This window comes from Balaenoptera acutorostrata, chromosome 21 (genome assembly GCF_949987535.1).
Source record: "Balaenoptera acutorostrata chromosome 21, mBalAcu1.1, whole genome shotgun sequence".
Lineage (NCBI taxonomy): Eukaryota > Metazoa > Chordata > Mammalia > Artiodactyla > Balaenopteridae > Balaenoptera > Balaenoptera acutorostrata.
This window is the reverse complement of record NC_080084.1, coordinates 33,724,449-33,746,704: the sequence shown is the minus strand read 5'-3', so window position 1 is coordinate 33,746,704 and position 22,256 is coordinate 33,724,449. Positions and strand designations below refer to the sequence as shown.

Sequence of the window (22,256 nt, the reverse complement as noted above, 5' to 3'; positions counted from 1 at the left end):
CAGCCATCAACACCATCCATGTCCTGATAAAAAATAGATAGGAAAAAGAAAGGTAACATTTCCCCACATGGAACAAATAATTATGTGATGAGAAAGCTGCGTTTAATATTGTGGTACATGCATTTGAAAATCAAAGGAAGCTATGCTTACTTCTTGAAAATTCGACTTTCCCATCGGACATCAGAGCAGGCCATTTTCAAGTACATATTCACTTAGGAGAAACATTTTCTCCTCTATTAAACTAGAAGCTTCACAGCTGAGCTTTAAATCTTTTCTCTTCAGTGTTTCTTTTTTATCTAGTTTCTGTTAATGAAAGACAAAGAGGTTTCAGCTAAGAATGAACAGATCCATTATTTAGGCTTTCAGTGCCTATAGAAAATCCCACCTTGTTTTGATAACTGCTGTTTCAGTTCCCCACATAAATCAGAATGCTAATTTACATGCCCTCTGAATTTTCATCTTCTTGTAATAAATAGTGTGAAGAACGATGTATTGTATCAGTTTCTGTTTTCAGAATTACCCTTAAAAATAAAGAATCAAGATCATGAACTCACGCCATACACAAACCTGAACTCAAAACGCATGAATACTTGAATAAAAGACCTGAAACTGTAAAAATGCTAGAAGAAAACAGCGACAGTACACTCCTTGAGATAGGTGGTCATCAATGGAAAAGCAGGTAAAGAAGAGGTAGTAGGTATTTAATGGAACACTATTCAGTCATAAAACAGATGAAATTTGCCATTTTCCACAACATGGTGGGACCTGGAGGGTATCATGCTAACAACATAAGACAGGCAGAAAAAAAAAAAAAAAAAGACAGGCAGAAAAGACAAACACGTTATGACTTTACCCATATGTGGAATACAAAAAAATTACAAGAAAAAATAAAGAAAGAAAAAAATTAATGATGAAACCAAAGGGCACCAAAACAAACACATAGATGCACAAGACAGAATACTGGAAACCAGAGGGGAAGTGGCAGGCGGAAGGCCCAATGGGTAAAATGGGTCCACAGGATGGTAACAGACGGAAACCAAGTTTTTGGTCCTGAGCAGGTGCGTGGTGTACAGGAGTTGAAATATATTGTTTTGTTTTGTTTTTAACAATTTATGTTTTTTTAAAATATCTTTATTGGAGTATAATTGCTTTACAATGGTGTGTCAGTTTCTGCTTTATAGAAATATACTGTTGTAAACATAAAACTTATCTAATATTATAACTGAATGATACCTCAGTAAAAAAAAGAAAAACAATAGAAATGTAAATTTTAAAAAATTAAAGAATCTTTACCCCATTGCCTAAAGCCATATCACTACATATTTTGACCACTGTCCTATTTCTTTGGGGGATTAACTGAACACCAAATTTACTTCAAACCAACCTGAAATCCAGCCGTGCTCCTCCTGTCAGTAGAATCTCAGAAAAGTGGGTGCTGGACAAACCCCACTGGACGAGATGCAGCTTCCAAGGTGGCTGAGGAAGGGTCCATTGGGAAAGTTTTCTTTCTGAGCTGACTTTTATGCTGTTTCAAGCTCACAGGACCTTGTTAAGCCTTTCATACCCAAGGAAAGAAATCTGTCACAATAGATAGACAATAGAATTGGTTGCTCATCCTCCTCACACAAGATTGTTTTCCACCCTGACTGTTCCCCAGAATCCCTTGTGGAGATTTGAAAAGTAATGATGGATCAGTATCATCTTTGTATGTGTTCCTCTAAGGGGACTCACGCCTGTAGTTTGGGAATTGTGCTACTTTGTGCTACAAGAACACAAGTTATCCCAGGAGATATCCTGGAAGAATTTCCCTTGAGATTTATGTTCAATATTGATGTGTGCCAAAGGATAACATTCCAAGTCCTGCACAAAATGGGGAGATCTGCTTTGTGAGAACATTCATTTTTTCTTCTGGAACAGTACATTGCACAAATTATCTTAAAAACTGGCTTGCGTGATGGCTGATAGTTTCAGGCATTTTTTAATCCTGGAGGTTTATTCCGTGAGCTTATGCGGGGTTAACGGGGCTGGGTTCCTCTTTAGTGAGACTGCTGGATGCATAATTCAGGAATCAGCTGAATAAGATAGAGAGTATGATCGTGGAAGGAACTCTTCATCCACGTAGCTCAATTCAGAGGTTTGGGGACAAAATAACAAAGAGATTTCTGAGGTCTGGGAGGGCAGACATGCCTGTCTCTCTAGCCCCAGGTGGTTTCCATCTGCAGACATAGGTTGAGGGGCCTCAAAAAGTGTAGGACTAGATAGATGTCTTTGAGACTTCCCCATGACCTTGCCTGACCAGGGTCGTGACATTCTGGGAAACATGACCAGTGGAGCTGAAGGTCAGAGCTATGTCACCACCAGGGCCTGAAAGGGTAGATGGGGTTGAGGGACGTTGGAATAAGTGGAGCTGAGTTGTGTGGAAAGAGCTGTTGAGAAAGGGGACACTCAGAGTGGGGCTGAGTCTCTGCCCACTTTCCAAGGGTGCATACCTGAATCCCTGTGTTTACAGGGGCACAAAGAAAATCAGACACCAACACTTAGCTCCTTTAGCCACAGACTTTATTGTTTGAATATTTGCAACTATTATTCTATACACAAATTTAAATTTCTTCCAAACTCTACATTCTATATTGCTAGATCACTTCACTCTCCTTTTTATGCCACATTTTCATGAAGAGGTATTTCGCCAAATCACAATTTGCCTGACTGTATGTTAAAGGATTCTTTTAGAGGCTCCTTCTCCCATATACTCAGTCATTTTTTTCTGATATGAAATCTAGCTATAGCTCCATTTTGATTTTTAGGATTGCTGCATCCTCAGTGAGAATTTAATGTTGACTAAGAAACAAGTGACCACTGAAAACTTCCCTTCCTTCAGAACACTGAAGGTGTAATGTACAGTCTGAGCACACATGTACCAGAGAGGTTGCTCTATGAATAAAGAATTTCTCATGACCTTACATTGAATAACTTCTCCAGTACGAATTATTTATAAGTATGCTTTGGTATTGCTCAGCATACTTTCGTATTTCTCAAGAGTCTTCATCTTTGTTCTTGATTTAGTGTTTATTCTTTCACTGAGTTTCTTGTGCACATCAAGGCTGGTGCTTGTCTGAATGCTTATTAACAGTTATTATAGTCTTAGTGGTTCTCCACTGGGAGTTGGCTCATGTTGACCAATAATTATCAAAGAAGAACTAGGGGTTGGTTATCCTATGCTCAAGTCCTCTAGGGCAGGGGTCCCCAACCCCCAGACCATGGACCAGTACTGGTCTGTGGCCTATTAGGAACTAGGCCGCACAGCAGGGGGTGAGCGGCAGGCAAGCAAGCAAAGGTTTATCTGCTGCTCCCCATAGCTCGCATTACCACCTGAACCGTCCCCGTAGCCCCCAATCCGTGGAAAAATTGTCTTCCACGAAAGTGGTCCCCTGGTGCCAGAAAGGCTTGGGACCACTGCTCTAGGGTCTTTAGAGTTGGGAGCTGTTGCTAAAAACACCCATATTGTATTTACAGAGTGAGTTCTGTTAAGTTACCTGAGGTCAGGCCAATGACTAAAGGCTTTGCCACAGAGACAGGGCACATATGGATCCACATCCACAGGTGATGCCTGTCTGGACTGAGGAGTGTGATGCCTGAACGAGTGTCCATATTGATTACAGACAGAGTTTCTTTAGTGGGTGTGAACCTTGGTGTGGTTAAATGCTAAAGCTATGGCTGGTGTTCCATCCACATTCCTCACATGTATGATGCCATGTCATCTCAGGTCAGAACGTCTACTGAGGGCCCTCCTGACTTTCTCTCCAGTGCTGAGTTCCCTCATGTCGTCTAAGGGAAGAGCCGTGACTGAAGCATTTTCCACACCACTGACATTCATAGGGCTGCTCTCCAATGTGGGTTCTCTCATGTCTTCTCAGGTTTGCATATTGACTGAAAGCATTCCCACACTGCTGACATTTATAGGGTTTCTCTCCTGTGTGGGTCCTTTTGTGCCGAGTCAATTCAGAACTGTGACTGAAGGCCTTCCCACACAGAAGACATACGTGTGGTTTCTCTCCAGTGTGGATTCTCTTGTGCTGACTAAGTCCAGAGCTCTGACTAAAGGCTTTCCCACACTGATGACATTCATAGTGCTTCTCTCTGGAATGGATTTTCTTATGTTTTCTAAGGTAAGAGATTTGATTAAAAGTTTTCTCACATAGACGGCATTTATATGGCTTCTCTCTTGTGTGAGTTTTCTCATGTTCTTTCAGGTAGGAAGTTTGACTGAAGACTTTCCCACATACATGACATTTATATGGTTTCTCTCCAGTGTGGATCCGCTTGTGATTTCTAAGGTCAGAACTTTGCAGAAAGCCACGTCCACAGAGATGACATTTATATGGTTTCTCTCCAGTATGAATCATCTTGTGTCGTCTGAGACAAGAGGAATTACTAAAGGCTTTCCCACAGAGAGGACATTCACATGATTTACCTCTAGTGTGAATGTGATCCTGTCCGTCAAGGAATGACCCTTGACTAAGTGAATTTCCACACTGTTTGCTGACATTACGTTTCCTCCCTAAGTGAATTGATAAATGTTTAGGTGAAGATCTAGGAGTAAATTCATCACTCAAATCAGTCCATCCAACAGGATCCCCTTGCATGTGAGGAACCTGTTTTGGGAAGGAGATATGAGTCTGTTACTGGTTCACCCACATGCATGCAGACACTCATGCCTCTACATGTACACCCTAGAGCATCAGTTGTTAATAGTCTCCTGTTAAAATGTTTCCAGTGTCAGTTGCATACACATGTTGTGTTACTCCCCTGCAGACACAAACATTCTCTTTTATTGTTTCCCAACCCAGATACCAGATTAATTTTGAAGATTTCAGTGTGTTTTAGAGACTATGAGATGAGCAATGTTAATGCAACTGACTTTTTTCCTTAGGTTTCATGCTGTGGTTTTCAGCTCATATTAATTTCTTAACTGATTTCAGCCTATCCAAAAATTTTCCCAGAAAGAGCTCAATCTCAGCTTAATTACATACAGACAATTGTGCTCAATTACCAACTTATCTCACTGCCAGGTCCTTCATTTGGATGACCGGTGTTCTACCCATGAAACTTACCATTGGCATGGTGGCAGATATGTGCTTCCTGTAGACACTTTGCGTGAATATCATTTCTTGTCTAAGTGGACTTTCATCGTCTAAAGAAATGGAAAAAATATAGATTTTAGAATGGCATTAGGGAAATAGAAATGTAAACAAACACCAAGGTCCATGTGAGTATCTTTCAAAAGTTGGCACTTAGTTGGAGAAACAATGTATAATAAAGAAATACTCAAGGTAGTAGAAATACTTTAAAAGTCATTGTCTATTAGAAAAAAACAGGATTAAAATATAAAAATGTGGTGGAGAGACATTGGGTCAGCAAATGATGGAAAACACATTAAATGGGAGGATCAGGACAAGAATCACTATGTGAAAGTTTAACTGCAGTAAGTCCACAAGCACCCTTTTCCGTAAAGAATAGAAAATGGCAGGAAGTAATATGAATTTTCATTGCTAGATGCAAAGAATGATAACAACATGAAGAATTTCAGCCCAATGTCTTCACCTCCAGTTTAGAATATATCGCTCACTTCATAAAACTTTCATTTGGTGTTTCCAAGGACTTAGCACACTGACTGAAACTTTCTTGCAGTGAAGCACAGGCCCCTGATTCTTACCTGGACTCTGGCCTTGGAGGCATCCTGTTGCTTCACTCCACAGCTCTTTTCCTTGTTCGAGCTGGGAAATCACATCTGATTTGCTGATCTGATACCCTGTTTGATTTGGAAAAGAAAAAAAAAGTGTTGGATTTTGAGTCTGGGCTAATTACCCTTTGCTGTGCTCAAGTCCAGGGTAAGGGAAAGAGGAAAATAAAGAGATAACTGAAGGTCAGTGCAGGCAACAACATCTTCAACAGACAAAACAGTGAAGGTCCTTCAGCAGACCAGGAGGAAATCCAGAGCAGCAGCAAACACAGTGAGGTCCTCTAGCGGCTGATGCCTGTGCACAAGTTCAAAGAGGGATTACAGAATCCTCAGTGTTTTCCAAATGGGAAAGATTAAAAGACTCTACAGTGGGCTGAATATTACTTTCACACAGGAGCCAGTGAGGATATACCTTACAGGAATCATCAAAATTATGTCATATACACAACCCTGGTCTCAAGCCTTCATGGAATGACTAGAACAGAAAAATCATTTTTAAAATATTTGATCCATTTACCTCTGCATTAAAATATCCATTGAATCCACAGTTCTGTTCTGAGTGTAAACACTGAGTAGCAACAAAGGTATGAAATGTGGCCAAGATTACCTTCCAGTGTAGTAATGAAAAGTGCAATGAAAAGAAACGCCTTCGTTTTAAGTAGTTATGAGGACTATCAAAGAATCAGGAAGGACTTGGAGTGGGACACAGGGAAGCTGATCTAAATGCTTGTTCAGTGAGTGAATGAATGGAGTGAACACACGTGCACCTACATCCGTGTTGACAGACTCACCTACGGTGACCAGGTGGGTGATATTTTCCAGCATCACATTTTTGAACAGGTTTCTCTGGGATGTCTCCAGCAGCGCCCACTCTTCCTGGGTGAAGTTGATCGCTACATCTTCAAACGTCACTGATTCCTAAAACATCAGGGATGTTCTGGTTTAGACAGAGCAGTCCCTACCACTGTCTAGAGTGGGAGGGTTGAGATGAGGAAGTGATGGGGTCTGGGTGGATAAAGGATCACGCTCTGTGTGGGGTTCCCCTCAGTTCCCTGTCAGCGCTGAGCTGGTGTCTGCCTTTCAGGTACATTCACAGACAACTACACACTCTGACATCATGAAGCTTTATTTCACAGAAATAGCACATGAAGTGTGTTATAATACACCAGGGAAGTTTTTCAATAACCAGGTAATTAGGACTTTCAGACAGATGATTATAAAATATTCACTTGAAAATTCATAACCCAATCTCTCTTCCCTATTAATTTCAAGGAACTCTACAGATTCATGACAAGACAAAAAATAACCATGATGGGCTCCTTTGAAAACATGACTATTGGTTTAAATTATGTCCCTAGAGGAACCTTTGGTTCTCCAAATAGAAACTGCTTTCGTTACTTCTTATGAGTGTTGAATCATCCAATATATTATTGTATGAAGGTTTTGCTGTCTAGCAAACCTGGGTTAAATACAAAACATTATTCTGCTAATAATGCCAATGTCAGGGAACCATGAAGGGATCCTTCATGTTCCTCAGAACTGAGCAAGGTTCGTACAGAACTTGGTACCAGTAGGTGCTCTCTTTCTCAACACTACAGGTCTCAGGTGTTCATAACAAACTCTGAGGTCAGATAGTTCAGCAGAATAAGCCGGGGACTCGGGTGGCTGGAGTGAAGGACAGACCTAGCCTGACCATCGCTGCACAGCGTGAGGACTCCCATTCTTGACCTTCTCAGGGACCTTGACCTTAGTTATCACTGTTTCTCTTGTAATCTAATCTCATCTCCAAGCTGAGGGATGAAAGAAGCCTAGTGATTGGTTTTGTTTTCTCCAATTTTTCAAAACTCTATGAGAGAACCTAATTTTATTCTACCTGCTGTACTGTTTCTCCTTTCTGTGCAGCACAGTTAAGAAAATACTCCTCCCTACACATTCCTCCCAGTTATCGAATATGAATAAAAGCTTAATTACTAAGAGGTGGAATGTGTGAATGAGGGAACAATTGCTAATGGCACTCGGGGTGTAGCTTCAGGAGAAGGAAGCGTCGCTACTCACCAGAGGCTCCATTGTCAACAACTCAGTCGCCAGGAGTCTTTCTTGAGATTTCACTCACAGCCAATCCAAGCACTGAGCAGGCAAATCTGAGGATGGAGAAGAAGCCATGAGACTCCAGTCCTGTGCACAACTTCCAGACCCACCTGAATTGGAGCCCCCCACCTCCACCTGGGTGTGACCCCAGCCCAGCAGACGGAAACCAGTGGTGCATCCTAAGAACACGGTGCGGTCTCTCCTCTCCCAGATCCCATGTAAGAAGCTAGAGCTGTGGTTGCTAGTACAGAAAGTCGAAGTCCAGAGAGTTTGCAAATAAGAATGTGCTAAGCATTGACTTTGTGTGTTCAGCAGCCTAGGGCATCCAGAAGCATTCGATGTCCTCCTTGATTCAAACCCTCAGGAACCCTGACTCATGCCAGAGTAGAGTTTGGTTTCCTCCTGTAGGAAAGCCTGGAAACCCCCAGATCATTCTCTTCCCTTATGCACCCACAGTGGTTCTCCAACACCCCTGGCAGCCCTCTGGAACCTCACTGCCTTCCAGCTCTCTCTCAACCCTGACTTTTAGTTCTGTCCCCCATCTACATGGATATTAATCAGCCAAGGACCTACTTCAGGATGCAGTTAAACCAAGGACTTATCCCACTTGGAGGGACCGTGGCACCCAGCCTGCCAGCCTAGTCCTTAACATCCGCTGCTACATAAGGTAGCAGGAGCACACGAGTCACAGTGTTACGGTCATGGACTGTCTCAACCCTCTCAGTCAAGGATGCTCAGAAATATAAAATGACTGAGGTTTTGGAGGAAATTGGTTTATTTACCAATTTACAAATGACGCACAGAGGTTCCAAAAACTTGAGTATAAGACAAGAGTTACACATCTACAAAAAGGAGCAGCTGTCATTTAATTTTGCTCAGCCTGTGTCCTGTGCTCAAATTCCTTTAAGGTAACAAAGATCACCTAGGTTTTACCTGTAATACGACCTCTAACGTTAGTAATCAGAAGAAGCTCCCTGTTATTTCTCTCTTCATGTTTATCACCCAGATATAGGGGAAACCTCTCCATATATCCACACTCAATCCCCTCATTACATCCTGTCTATCTAGAAACAGAAATCTCTTCTAAAGATATTTGCTCTCAAGTTCCTTCTCTCCTGTCCTCCCTCCACAATCAAAGTGAAAGTGCATTTTCTATCAGAAAAAGAGAAGCCCTGGATTAATGCCAGCATCTGCTAACTGTGGATAAACACACCAAGAAAAAGTGATTGTATTATTGTTTAGTGATTGTATTATCCAGAGCACCTAGGAAAATCCAAGGTGGGAGGGACTATCTAGGAAAACCACTCAAGACTTGGCCATGAATTACCTTTGGTTTTGACTTCAAGACAAATTTCAGAGGGAAATGAAACTTTCTCTTTCACTCTTAGAATGTTTCTTCTATTGATAATAGGAATATGTAAATCCCTATGATATCCAGGGAAACCCCAGGCATATGCAAAAGAGCCGCCTTACAACTAGAAGGTGGAACCTAGGGTAACCCTGGCTATGTCCAGATTACAAGTTATAGGAATCAAAGGAGGTTCTAAATCTATTAATTTAGGGGAAGAATTAAAATAAATATCTCAAGAGATTTATTTTACCTTGAGATAATTATTTCAACATAAAAATCTATCTCAAGACACATAAGAAATGAAATGAAAATCACTTGATGAGACCCATAAAAAGAAATAAATTCAGAAAAGCAGGAAGTGAAGTATTTAGAAAAAAATTAGTAAAACTATCAGATGTAGATCAACAGCCAATAGAACTTTCCAAGATGAAGGACATGCTCTACGTGTACATTGTATGGTACAGAAACTGCCACACACATGTGGTGACAGAATACTTGAAATTTGGCTGGCACTACCAAGGATGCAAAGTTTAGCTATTTAATTGCATTGATTTAAATGTTCTAGCTACATAGGGCTTGTTGTTACTATATTGGAGAGCACAAGTTTAGAATCTTAGGTTAGGCAGATAAAATAAATAGATTCAAGACAACTGTGTTGGAGTGGAAAAAAGGGACATGAACAGTCAAGAGTAGGAAATGAGGGTGGCAAAATACATGTTGACACAATATGATTCAGAGACTACAAGAAGCTACTTTGATAGGACAAGTGTCTAGAGACAGATAGGACTTAACAACGTTTGAGATGAAACAAACTCACATCTCACAGTTGGGAGGACTCACCAAAACCCCAAGTTGCAGGAGCTGGTGAAGCCAAATAGATTCTGAGGTAAGTTCCACAGCAAGCAGCCAATTTCTCTTCTTCCAGAGTCCCAAACTGTCCAGCTTCTTCTTCTCTGGACAAATGCATCCCTTTGCCTGTCTGACTTTCCTTTATACCTGGATAACAGTTTATAACCCAATCTGGGCTACATTCCGGGATCCACCTTCTCAGAAGGTTACTGACCCTAATAGGGTTTCAGTCTGTGAGCCACACCCTGTTCAATTTGATTGGATTTTCCAGACTAACAGGAAATTGTAACCCTCACACAGTGTTGGAGAGCAAAGATGTAAGGTCATTGTCCAGGGATAGTGAGAAGATCCATTCATTCCCTTCTTCATCCTTAAACACTGTTGAGTGCATTCTTTATGCTGGGAACCATTCTATGTCTTCAGAATAACAGGGCATCAGACACACTGGGAATCTGTGGAAATGAAGCTGGGATTCCCTGGGAGAAATACGGAATTAAAAATAAAATGCAAGATGAGGAACTGTGAAAACGTGAAATATAAATAATGAGGTGACAAAATAAGATATATTGCTGGGATGCAGAACATGACTCTTAAGGCACTGGCCACATAGTACTTTCAAGAACATGTTAAGAATCTATTAACTATGCAAAGAAAATGGGAAGACAATTTTATACTTTATTTCTTGGTTAGTGGGGAAATCCATACAAATGTTCCTACATAGTAAACTATTGTAAATAATTTTCCTTCCATGTCATTCGGAATCTATTTATACATTTGAGTGGAAATCTTACGGTGTGGAGATGGCTGTTTAAGCTTAAAATTCCTGGTTCCCAAATGGAAAAAATTAAACCAGGGGACATGGTGAGTATTTCATTGTAGCTGAGGACATTTTGCTTGTATCATACAATGCCTGGCAATCCTATTATCTCGTGTATTTCAATTCCATCTCCCATACACATTGAAGAGTATTTCACCTGAAACAAATATATTAAGGTAAATCAGCTCTACTTCAATTTTTTAAAAAAAATATTTTAAACCTTCTCCATTACCCCTCAATCTCCAAGGACTCATCCTTTTCTCTTACAGTCATCAGATTATGTGTAACCTATTTCCCAAATGAAACTGATATTTTGGATGTAGATACTTTCCACCACAAGATTTAAAGTACTCTGTACTGTCATTCACTACTTATGCCATCTTCCGCCTAAAAGGAAAGGAATTGCCTTTCCTCTCAGCTCGGAAATTTACTTCTACATTCGTGTTCTTTCTTATTCTCCCCTGCCACATCAGAATGTATGTTATAATTTAAATTGAATTCACTTTATTTTTCACATTGGTTGATTTAAAATATTATAATAGTGTTAGGTGTACAACATAGTGATTTAATTATTTTAAACATTATACTTCATAACATATATGCTTCATTTAAAGTTATAATGAAATATTCCCTGTGTGGTACAATTTATCTTTGTAGCTAAGGTTTTTTTATTTTTATACATAGTAGTTAGTATCCCTTAATCTCATGTTTTTAATTTCCTCTCCCCCTTCCCTCTCCCCTTTGGTAAACACTAGTTTGTTCTCTATATCTGTGAGTCTGTCTCTGGTTTCTTATTTCATTTCATTGTTTCATTTTGTTTTTTAGATTTCACATACAAGTGATAACGTACAGTATTTGTCTTTTTTTGTTTGTCGTATTTTTCTAATCATAAGACCCTCCAAGTCCATCCATGTTGTCACAAATGGCAAAATTTCATTCTTTTTATGGTAGAGTAATATTCCTTTGTATATATACAATACTTGTTATTTATCCATTCATCTGTTGATGGACACGTAAGTTGTTTCCATATCTTAGCTATTGTAAATAATGCAGTTATGAACACTGGGGTGCATGTATCTTTTCAAAATAGTGTTTTCGTTTTCTTGAGATGTATACCGGGGAATGGAATTGTTGGATCATATAGTAGTTCTATTTTTTAGTTTTTTTAGGAACCTCCATACTCTTTTCTATAGTACTAGGCCAATTTATATTCCCACCAACAGTGTCCTAGGATTCCCTTTGCTCCGTATCCTGGACAACCTTTTCTGGCTGTAGAATTTTTTATGAGGGCATTCAAACGGGTGTGAGGTCATAGCTCATTGTGGGTTTGATGTGCATTTCTCTAATGATTAATGATGTTGAGCATCTTTTCATGTGCCTGTGGCCATGTGAATTTCTTCTTTGCGAAAATATCTGTTCAGGTCATGTGCCCATTTTTCGGTTGGGCTGTTCGTTTTTTTGATACTGAGTTGTATGAGCTGTAAAACAACATGTACACTTTATTTTAAACCACTCCCTCTCTTTGAACCCTCCTCTTACCATTATAAATACGCTATGGTATCACTCAACCTTAAATTTGAATTTAAAAAAAAAAAGCTAAAAATTTGAAGTCCTTTTATTCCCAATAGCTGCCCTCTCACTTTTAAAATCCAATTTGAGGGCAGAGTCCATCAATTTACATTTCTCCTCACCTCAAACAATCTTATTTTTTGTCCCCATTAATTCATGGATATTATTCTTTTATTTAAAAAAAAGTAAGTTTTTTCCAAAAAAAAAAAAAAAAAAGAAAATGGTCGGAAGAACCTAGGGGCAAGACGGGAATAAAGATGCAGACCTACTAGAGAATGGATTTGAGGATACGGGGAGGGGGAAGGGTAAGCTGGGACAAAGTGAGAGAAGTGGCATGGACATATACACACTACCAAACATAAAATAGATAGCTAGTGGGAAGCAGCCGCATAGCACAGGGAGATCAGCTCGGTGCTTTGTGACCACCTAGAGGGGTGGGATAGGGAGGGTGGGAGGGAGGGAGATGCAAGAGGGAAGAGATATGGGGACATATGTATATGTATAACTGATTCACTTTGTTATAAAGCAGTAAATGACACACCATTGTAAAGCAATTATACTCTAATAAAGATGTTTAAAAAAAAAAACTAAGTTTTTTACAACATAAAAATACAAATAGAATGAACCAACTTGTATAAACTGAAATTTGTTCCCCTCCCGCAAGTTCATATGTTGAAGCTCTAACATTTAATTCATCAGAACGTGAATGTACATGGACACAGAGCGTTAAAACTGTGATGAGATTAAGGTGAGCCCTTTAGGGCTGGTCACTAATCCAATCAGACCTGTGCTCAAGAAGCAAAGCGAGAGACTGCAGAACTGTGTACCTCAAGGGCAAAGAGCAGCCGGTTGAAGACGCAATGTGTATCTATTGATCAGTGGACCTGCGAGGGCCTGAGATGCTATATTTTTAATAAGTCCTAGGTTCCCCCCAAGCTCCTCTTTCTTCTCAGTTACATAAGCTTTTTTTTTTAAGTGTTTATTTATTTATTTATGGCTGTGTTGGGTCTTCGTTTCTGTGCGAGGGCTTTCTCTAGTTGCAGCAAGTGGGGGCCACTCTTTATCGTGGTGCGCGGGCCTCTCACTATCTCGGCCTCTCTTGCTGTGGAGCACAGGCTCCAGACGCGCAGGCTCAGTAAAATTATGGCTCATGGGCCCAGCTGCTCCGCAGCACGTGGGATCTTCCCAGACCAGGGCTCGAACCCGTGTCCCCTGCATTGGCAGGCAGATTCTCAACCACTGCGCCACCAGGGAAGCCCTACATAAGCTTTGATCAGTAAAAATAAACGTTAAGATGATCTTCAAGGCTTAGAGATAAAAACCATGTACAGCATGTCTTATACTGTAGAACTTTATTAAAATTGAAAGAAAATTTGAAAACAAAAAGGTTTATAGTAACATTCAATGAAACATAAGAAGCAGAGCCGTTGGGAGTGTCCCCACCATGATTTACAGTGAAAGTCTCCACAGAGTCCACGGGTCTCATCTCAGGACAGGGCACTGCTGACCTTCTGCAAAGCACAGAGTCAGGCCCTTGAGCCAGGTTCCAAAAGTTCAGACATTTGCACCAAATGCAGATTACTACCATAGCTTCCTATTTACACAATAGTTAAAAGTTACTCCTAGAATTTGCCTCAATTACTTAAAATAGATTCAGACTGACAAACAACTTGCCATTCCAGTGTGATAAGTACCATCTGACGGATGACTCTAGTTCCATCAGGAGAAAGTGCAGTGCGTGCACGTGTGTGTCCCTGGGGCTTGTCTGGGTTTCCACCACTGTTTCGCCCCCCAGGGGTGGGGAATCGCTGCTTCTCCAGGAACAGCTGCTCCTTGTGACTCCCCCTCCTCAAGTCCACAGTCACCTCCAGGGCACCTGGGGAGTCTTACATGGAGGGAATGAAAAGTGATTGAGGCAGCCAGATAAGACCAGAAGAATCTCTCAACTGAGCTCAGCCCACTTGCCAATCATGGCATCATGAGCTAAGTAAGTGGTGGTTGTATTAAACCATTCAGTTTTGGGGATGGGGTCTTACAGAGTCAACTGATAAACTTTTGAATGACCCAGAAAATGGTTCAGCATATATGGAAAACAGAATAAGGTAAATTCCTAATTACATATCCTGGCTTTCTCCCCTGCACACACGTCTGCCTGGTATAAGCACACCACAGGCCACATAAAACTACCTTCCCCCCCATTATGTTTACAGAAACCTCTCTTGTAGCACGGGAGGGAAACCCCGCCATCTCGACGTAAAAGCATCTCCCATTTCAGGTGCACCAGGCCCGCGCCCAACACACACGCCCCGCCGTGCACACATCATTCCGTCTCGGCTTCAACACACACGTGTCTCCCAAATATTCTTATGCACAGTAATTACCATTTGCAAATACAGCACCAGGTCATTTCTTTATTTTCAGGAAATTATACGATAGAACTCACAGAGTTAAAGTAGTTGCTCTGTTTCATTCTCCGGGTTCCCGTGCTCCTGGCCCTCATCGGCCCTCGCAGCAGTTCTTTCTTCCACCGAAACACGAGCTGGCGGGTGTCCGGTGTATCGCGCAATAGCATTTATACTGGGCCCCGTTCTGGGAGCATTACGAGGTTTTCTGTTTGGCCTGGACGTAGGCTGTGGAGGGGAAGATACACTGCTCAGTTGGGAAGCGTGTCCCCTGTGAAAGCTGGGCCATGCACGTGCCCTGAGCAGCCGGCCAGGTGGCGCCTTCCGCAGGCGGCGCTCTCGGAACCCGTGTTCCCTTCTGCCACTGCTGCCCGTGCCTCCTGGCTGGCAGGACAGGCTTGACTCCGAAAAGGCCAGATACTGGAGTGTCTGCCCCAAACGCGGATGCTGAGCGCCCCGGCCTGGGTCCGCCTTGCTCAAGAGGCACAGGGGGACCTGCAGCCTCGGGCCGTCTGATGAGAAGCTCAGCACGCTGTGCACCGCACGCCCCCTGGGCACGGAAGGGCGGGGACGTGTGGCCAGAGGCGCTGGACAGAAAAAGCAGGGGGGTCAGGGCCGTCGCCCCTGCATCCGGGGGCTCAGGAAGGGCTGGCGTGGTGCGGAATCCCGTCAGAGGACACAAAGGATGAAAAGGGCAGGAATAAGAGGCAGCAACCTCCGCCTCAAGCACCCCTGGGCTGCTTCACCTGAGCTTTACCTCACCGGTCCTCAGCAGAGCCTCTGGGCCCCTCTGGGGTCTGCAGGGGACACGACTGAGTGTTAGGACGCCCGCCGGAAGGCACTCTGCCAGGGGGTGTGGAGCCGAGGAAGACGCTGGTGTTTGCTCGGTCCAGCTTCCTCCCAGCCCCGGGCTCGCTCCCGGGCACGGCAGACAGCCCTGGAGCCCCGGGCACGCCCTCCGACCTGGGGCCCCTCCCCAAGGCCTGCTCCAGCTCCAGCCACGCCTGCTGTCCCGCGAGCGTGGCAGGCACACTCAGTTCACGCTCCACCTGCCGCCCCGGGCCTCGTTCCCGGGAAAAGACCCTCCCTCTCGGTCTACAGAGCCGCTGAGGGCGCTGTGCCAGTCAGTTAGGAAAGAGATGAGCGTTTCCCCCGGGGCGTTCTCTTCGGTTGATGCTCAGATTGATTCCTTGTTTCTAGGCCCTGACCCGCTCCCCAGTACAGCTTGGTCCCCATTCCCTGGGCGTGAGACCCCCGTGGGCCCCCCAAGCCTGGCTCCAGGGCTTACCTGAGGCAAACTGAGCGAAGAGGGTGCAGGAGGCCAGGAGCAGAAAGCAGAGGCGCCTCGTGGCGGGTCCTGGGTGGTGAGGAAGAAAGGGGGGGAGCTGGCGGCCGAGGCCCACGAGCTACCGGGGCTGGAGCGGTCTCTGTTTATAGGTCTCCAGGCGCTTGCACAAGAGGCACGTGGTCCAGAAACGTGATGATCCTAATTATAACAGAAAGATCCCTATCTGTCCGTGAGACCCATGCCAACGGAGCTGCCCCACTCCTGCCCCATGTCCCACACTGTTTAGGTGGGAAGAGTCTCCCTCCCTGCTCCAAGGCTGCGTGCTCGACACACACACCTGACTGCAGAGGTTGTTCCAGACTGGACCCGTAACCTAGGCCTCAGCAAACTAGACAGCACATTCCCTGGGTCAGAATGATTACTGGGCATGGGCTGCGGTGGAGACTTCCATTACCATGAAGTCCGTTGTGTTTGTTCAGTTGGTGGAGAAGGAAAAGCTCTTTTTCTCCACAAGGGTACAAATAAAACCAATGTCGCCCAGGATTTTAGCTGCCATCTCGCTGTTGTAAGGAAGTGGGTCTGAGAATAAATCAGACCCTGGTGAAAATACACCAGGTTCTTGGCGACACTGGGTCTGCACTGGATCCAGAGACCCTGGAGCCTGGCCTTCCTACTCTGGATCTTTCAGACAGCAGCCCTTGTTGGGTTAATCCAATCTGAGCCGAGTTTCCGGTTGTTTGCAGCTGCAGGTGTGTTGGCTGGCACAGTGCGTGATGTGGGGCTCCAAGCCAGGGGCGCCGTCTCCGTGCCCCGGTGCGGCCTGGCCACGATGGGGGCACTGGGAGGGTTGTTGAGGGCCCTGGGGATAGAGCTTGCTTTTGTACTGATAGCTGTAGTAGTACTTTCAACATTTGCAATGAGGCTGGTGTGTGTGTTCTAGATTCCCTTTGGAAATTGGGGGGACCCTGGAAATGCTTGGGGAAGGTATCCCAGCGCATATTCTCTTGCACACTTATGTGAGGTGCCTCTGTCTTTCAGATCTGGAGTATAAGCAGGTTTGTCATGTAACGGTGGTCTCTAGAAGAGTGGATGCATGCCTTCCTCGTACCATTTGCTCTGATAAGCCAGTCGGGACCAGATGGGATCCTTCTCAACCAGGATGCGAAGTCACTTCTTTCTGGGTTTGGAGGCTGTCTTCATCTCCTGATGGTGAGGTAATAACTCACCTCAAACTTGGTGGTTTAAAACCACAGGAATTTACTCTCTCAGAGTTCAGGAGGCCAGACATCTGCAATCAGTTTGGGGCTGAAATCGAGTTGTTGGCGGGGCCATGCTGCCCCCAGAGGCTCTAGGGGAGGATCTTTCTTCACTGCTTCCAGCTTCTGGAGGCCGCTGGCATCCGTCACGTGTGGCCGCGTCGCTCCCGTCCTGGCCTCCGTGGTCCCATCGCCCCTCCTCTCGCGTGGGTCTCATATCCTGTGCCACGTTCTTGTGCCAAATGCGCTGGCATTCAGGGCACAACCAGAGAGAATCCAGGATCATCTCCCCATCTCAAGATCCTTACCTGAATCACATCTGCGAAGACGCTTTCTCCCAATAAGCTCACACTCACAGGACCCAGAGGTTAGGACCTGGCACTGTGGGTGGCTCTTACTCAGCCTGCTCTACAGACTTTAAGATAATTGCCATTCTGTTGGCAAAGGAGTCCGGGAAGCAGGGCTTGGTGGTCACAGTGGTGCATCTGCCCCAGGCGGTGGCAGCAAAGTATCACCCACCAGAGCGGCAGCTACACCCAGACAAGCCTCTGGAGCTGCCTCTTGCCCCAGGCCGGGAAGGTGGGAGCTCTGGAGAATACAAACCCCTGGCGGGGACACGATGGCCTCTTGCTTGGTGACTCCAGGGAAAGGATCGGGAAGCAGAGGGTCCGCTTCGATTTTGCAGCTCAAACTGGGAGACTGGGCCCTGGTTTGAATGATCTGGTTCTCGCTGGACTCTCCTTCCCAGGAGAACACATTTCTCAAGGCTGCACAAGCGATGGCTGGCAGAGGAGAATGTGACCGGTGTTTATCGTGGTATTCGAGCTGGCGGTCGGCTGTTCCCACAGTCAAATAGCCAGATAGATCTGTTAGTTCCAGAGAGCTGGAGGAAGGTGAGCTTTCTATTACTTTCATTGTTAAAAAGCCCCCGGGAACGCCAGGAGCTCTATTTTTTCCCCCTTTTACCATGTGTGAATGAAAGGTCTGTTTCTTGGGTGGGTGATGATTGTCGCACGAGTTTTAAAGTGAAGTGAAAAGTGTTCTCAGTCCAGGCACACAGAGGAGGATTATATCATCAAGGGCAGAGCAAGGTCACCAAAGGCAAGGGCTGTGTTTGACATTCTTTACAAGCTCACGTCTCTTACGATAAAGCCGTGCCGCAGGTTTGCTGAGTGGAATGACGGTCATCCTCACTTCTGGGGTTTCTGCCCCAAAGTCTTTCACCACAGCAAGAATGGGCCCACTTTTCCCCACTAAGAGGGGCAGCTCAAAGCTGCTGCAGCAGGCAAGGTGCCAGAGACACTTCCTTCCGGCGTGTCCGTGCGTCCTCACCTGGCTCAGGTGACGTATCTCGACGTGTGGGGAAGCAGGTACGCCTGGACCCGGAGAGGAACGAGTCACCTGTGTGAGGGTGAAGCGTCACTGCAGGAGGGAGAAGTCTGGGCAGGTCTGGAATCTACTAGAAAGTCCTGTGGTGAGCATGTAGATTTGCAGATAATTTTCCTCTAAGCAGCACAGCGTGTCTCTGAGCGGGCGCTAATGTCTACCCGAGGAGAGGCACACAGCAGGGCTTGGCTGCAGGTGGGCTGGGACGGCCCCCAGACCTGTCCCAAAGCTCGGAGCTCCCAGGCCTCCGCTCCCACATCTGGCCAAAGCAGCTGGACGTTAGGTTTATGTCACAGCGTGGTTTGGAAATTAAACCAGCAAATGCGAGGGGTGAAAATCTTTCATAAAGTGCTTCTATAGGAAAAAAAGGACTCAGGAAAATGGAATTCTGCAGCTGGAGGCCCACGGGTCCAGTCTAACAGGCTTTTCAACCTGCTTTAGAGACCGCAGACAGCAGGGTCCAGAAAATGGGCAGAAGTGTCTGTCAACCTCTCGCTTTAAGAGTCTGCAGGTGGCCTTGATCAAGGCCACACACAGGACCAGGCTGCAGGCTCACCGCAGAGGTCAGCGCTGAGTGTCCCCTGGGCCACAGAGCTCAGAGTCTAGCTGGTGACACAAGCCTGGTATTGGGAGGGGAAAAATCACACACATGCACACGTGCACACACACACACTCACATACACGTGCACATACCCTGAGCTTCGATTTTTCTGTTTACAGTAGCAGGGCCGAGGCATTGCTCACGGGAATCTGTTTCAACCCAGCTGGATTAGAGTTGGTCCACTTCCTTGGCCACCTCTCCACCTGGGGAGCTTTCAGGACTCAACCTTTAGGGCCAACTGGAAACTCTCTCCTTTGGGCTTGACCGTCTCAGTACCAGCAGAAGACCCAGGCAAGGGGGTTCCTCCCCGGGGCTCGGCTTTAGGGGGTCTCCTCTCTGGCCAGACCCATGTCCCTTCTCCCCTGTAAATCATCCTCTGGGTTCTGGTGACCCCAGAATTACTGACTGCCAACAGGAGAGCACGCCGCCTCCTGGTGGGAGTGCAGGAGACCCCCGGGGTGAGGGGTGGTCTGGAGTGTAGGAAGAAAGGGAGGGGCTGCCGGCCAAGGCCCCCGGCTCATCCTGAGGGTTTTCAGGAGTCCCAGGATCCTGGTTTCACCTGGCCGTCCAGGTTGCTGTGGATGTGTATTTGTTCCGTGGGAGGGGTAGGGGAGAGGAGGATAGGACACAGCTTATTCAGCAGTCTGATTTATAAACGTTAACTATTAGTCACTTGTCACATGAACCTCTGTGTGGGCTCTTCCCAGAGCCCAGGAATATTTGGGCGGCACTGGGTTGCCTCCAGGGAAAGTGACGCACCTCCAGCCGGGGCAGGGCTAGGCTTCCCGCCCGCATCATGCTGGGATGCAGCTGTCATAAAATCATGGGCGTTTCGTGAGGCTCTGACCCTCAGGGCCCTCGTTGCTTCTCCTACAGCATCTCGCTGCTTCTCTCTGCGGCCAGCTGCCAAGGGCCGGAGAAGGACGTGTTTCTGACTGCCCCCATGCAGTGCCACTGCGTTTCTCATGGTTCTTCTAATCTCGGGACTCGACGCAGATAGAGAGGCAGGGCACCTGCACCCAAAGCAGCTCCAGCCCTCAGCTCTCGTTCCAGGGCAACGGCCCCTGTGGGGAGACCACGAGGGGGGCCTAGGGAACTCCGTCCGTCCATCGGCAAACGAGCCGCACGGCTACCCCCATCAAGAGACTGGAGCCGGAGGACGCCGGCAAGACCTTCCTGGCTGCAGAACTGCCGTCCCAGCAAGTGTGCGTACTTTATGTGGTCTTCAGGCAAAGCTATTCAGACTCGACTGCTGGGAATCCATCAAGTCCCTCAGTGGTCTGAAATGTGTCTTCCTCAAGGTCCTGAACTAGACTCAGTAGGGAGTTGGTTTTGGAAAATTAGAAGACGGAGACTTGATCGTTCAGAGCTTTGCCTTTCAGCTTCCTGAGAAAGCCCTAGAGCCAAAGGATGCTGTTGGCAGGTGGCACCCGCGTTATACTCATTTGTCTCTAGATGGCGCCAGAGAGGGGAAAGCCTGGACCCACTTTCCCTTGGGACCAGGTGGAAATGGACTCAGCCTCTGCAAAGAGCCTGGACAGACGGACCCGTGAGCCCGTGAAACGCAGGTGCTCGCTCGGAACGGCAGAGTCAGTAACAGGCAGAATTTCAGACCGGTGGCTCCTCCTTTAAAAACGTGCCGTAAAAAAGAATTGCGAGCAGGCCGTCACTGCCAACACTGACATAGGAAGGGCCTGGTGGGCGGTGTGGACGCAGAGCCATGGAGAGGGCCAGCCACCGAGGGCAGTTCAGAAACCCCCGGCTCCTTGCAGAGCATTCAGCTTCTGCTTCTTTTCTTGGTCCAGTGGTAGGTACCAGGGCTGTTCACTGGCAAGTGTAGAGAGGGCGAGAGGACCCTGAGAGATTCATACCAAAACACACAGGACAATTTGATCCTGTAGAGCAGGTTCAAGTGCAAATATTGTAAGAGCCTAAGTCAAAGCGGCCATTCCGACGACAGCAGGAGAGGTCAGCGCCGCCACATGCGGGCGTGCACTCGCTCACGTGAAATGCGAGCGCGCCCGGACCTGGACCTGGACCCGGATCCGGACCTGGGAGGGTGAAGCAGGACGGCTCCTGAGGGACAGGGCTTGTAGGAGTGTAAGTGACCCCGTAGATTAAGGGACTTGGAAAGTCCTCTGTGACTGTGTCCTTTGTTAGGGCAAATGGCCAGTCAGGATGTTGCTTATAAAAAAAGAGAAAAGAATAATCATTGCAACAAGACTAAAACTCATGCCTTTTCTCTCTCTCCCCCCGCTTTTCCTTTATTTCTCTTTTTCTTTCTCCCTTCCTTTCTCTTTCTTTCTTGCTTTCTTCCTTTCTTTCTCTCTCTTTCTTTCCCTTCCTTCCTTCCCTCCCTCTCTCTTTCCCTCCCTCCCTCCCTCTCTCCTTTCTTTCTTTCCTTCCTCCCTCCCCTCCTTCCTTCTTTCTTTCCAAGGAGGCACGGCTGGGAGGCGGCGGTGAGGGGGTTTAGCCCAGGTGCCCTCCCCGTTCTGCACCGTGAATGGTTTCTGAGGTCTTTCTCAGCGTGAACTGTAATGGCTTTCTGTAGCTCTGAGATCTTCCGAGTCTCTGATTGCACACGTACTCTGATTCAGCCCTGAGTCAGCCTGTGGCACAGAGGGAAGCTCTTCAACCCACAGAAGCGGAAGAACCAGCTTGTTAGTGACAGGAGGAGCCGTGTGAAGCTGGGCTGGCCAGGCTCCTTATCACTGACCTGCTGGACGAGGGGATGACACATCTCCCTCCAGCGGCTACACCTGCAAGAATAAGGCCGAGCACAGGGAAGGGAGCTGCATCATCGAGTCCCTGTTGTCACTGTGTGTCAGGGGTTGGGTTACACCAGTGCTACACGTGAGTTAGCCCGTCGAGTCCTCACATCAGCCCTGGGGGTAAATCTATCCCTGTCC

General features: G+C 46.0%; 1 protein-coding gene and 1 long non-coding RNA gene across 3 annotated transcripts; both read right to left on the bottom strand.

Annotated features, from left to right (window-relative positions):
• Nucleotides 1-1,399: 1,399 nt before the first annotated feature.
• Nucleotides 1,400-10,126, bottom strand: LOC103013585 (zinc finger protein 705A-like). Of its 2 annotated transcripts, none has more exons than XM_057537321.1 (7): nucleotides 10,020-10,126; nucleotides 7,796-7,881; nucleotides 6,532-6,658; nucleotides 5,714-5,809; nucleotides 5,112-5,191; nucleotides 4,472-4,652; nucleotides 1,400-1,578 (listed from the first exon to the last, which is right to left on the bottom strand). In XM_057537321.1, the coding sequence occupies exons 2-7, from the start codon at nucleotides 7,805-7,807 to the stop codon at nucleotides 1,559-1,561; spliced, it is 516 nt and encodes a 171-aa protein (XP_057393304.1). In that variant the 5' UTR covers nucleotides 7,808-7,881; nucleotides 10,020-10,126; the 3' UTR covers nucleotides 1,400-1,558. The 2 variants fall into 2 exon arrangements, with proteins under 2 accessions (XP_057393304.1, XP_057393305.1); XM_057537322.1 differs by having other exon boundaries at nucleotides 9,997-10,122.
• Nucleotides 10,127-13,751: 3,625 nt separating this feature from the next.
• Nucleotides 13,752-20,894, bottom strand: LOC103007016 (uncharacterized). The gene is made up of 2 exons (XR_009006528.1): nucleotides 16,105-20,894; nucleotides 13,752-15,044 (listed from the first exon to the last, which is right to left on the bottom strand). It is a non-coding gene; the product is annotated as an uncharacterized LOC103007016 (long non-coding RNA).
• Nucleotides 20,895-22,256: the final 1,362 nt, after the last annotated feature.

Excerpts from the sequence above, each read along its gene's own strand:
- LOC103013585 (XM_057537321.1), bottom strand. Across the intron at positions 5,810-6,531 it reads CACCCACCTGGTCACCGTAG|GGTATCAGATCAGCAAATCA; the intron begins GTGAGTCTGTCA and ends CAAATCAAACAG. Across the intron at positions 5,192-5,713 it reads CCTCCAAGGCCAGAGTCCAG|ACGATGAAAGTCCACTTAGA; the intron begins GTAAGAATCAGG and ends CCATTTCTTTAG.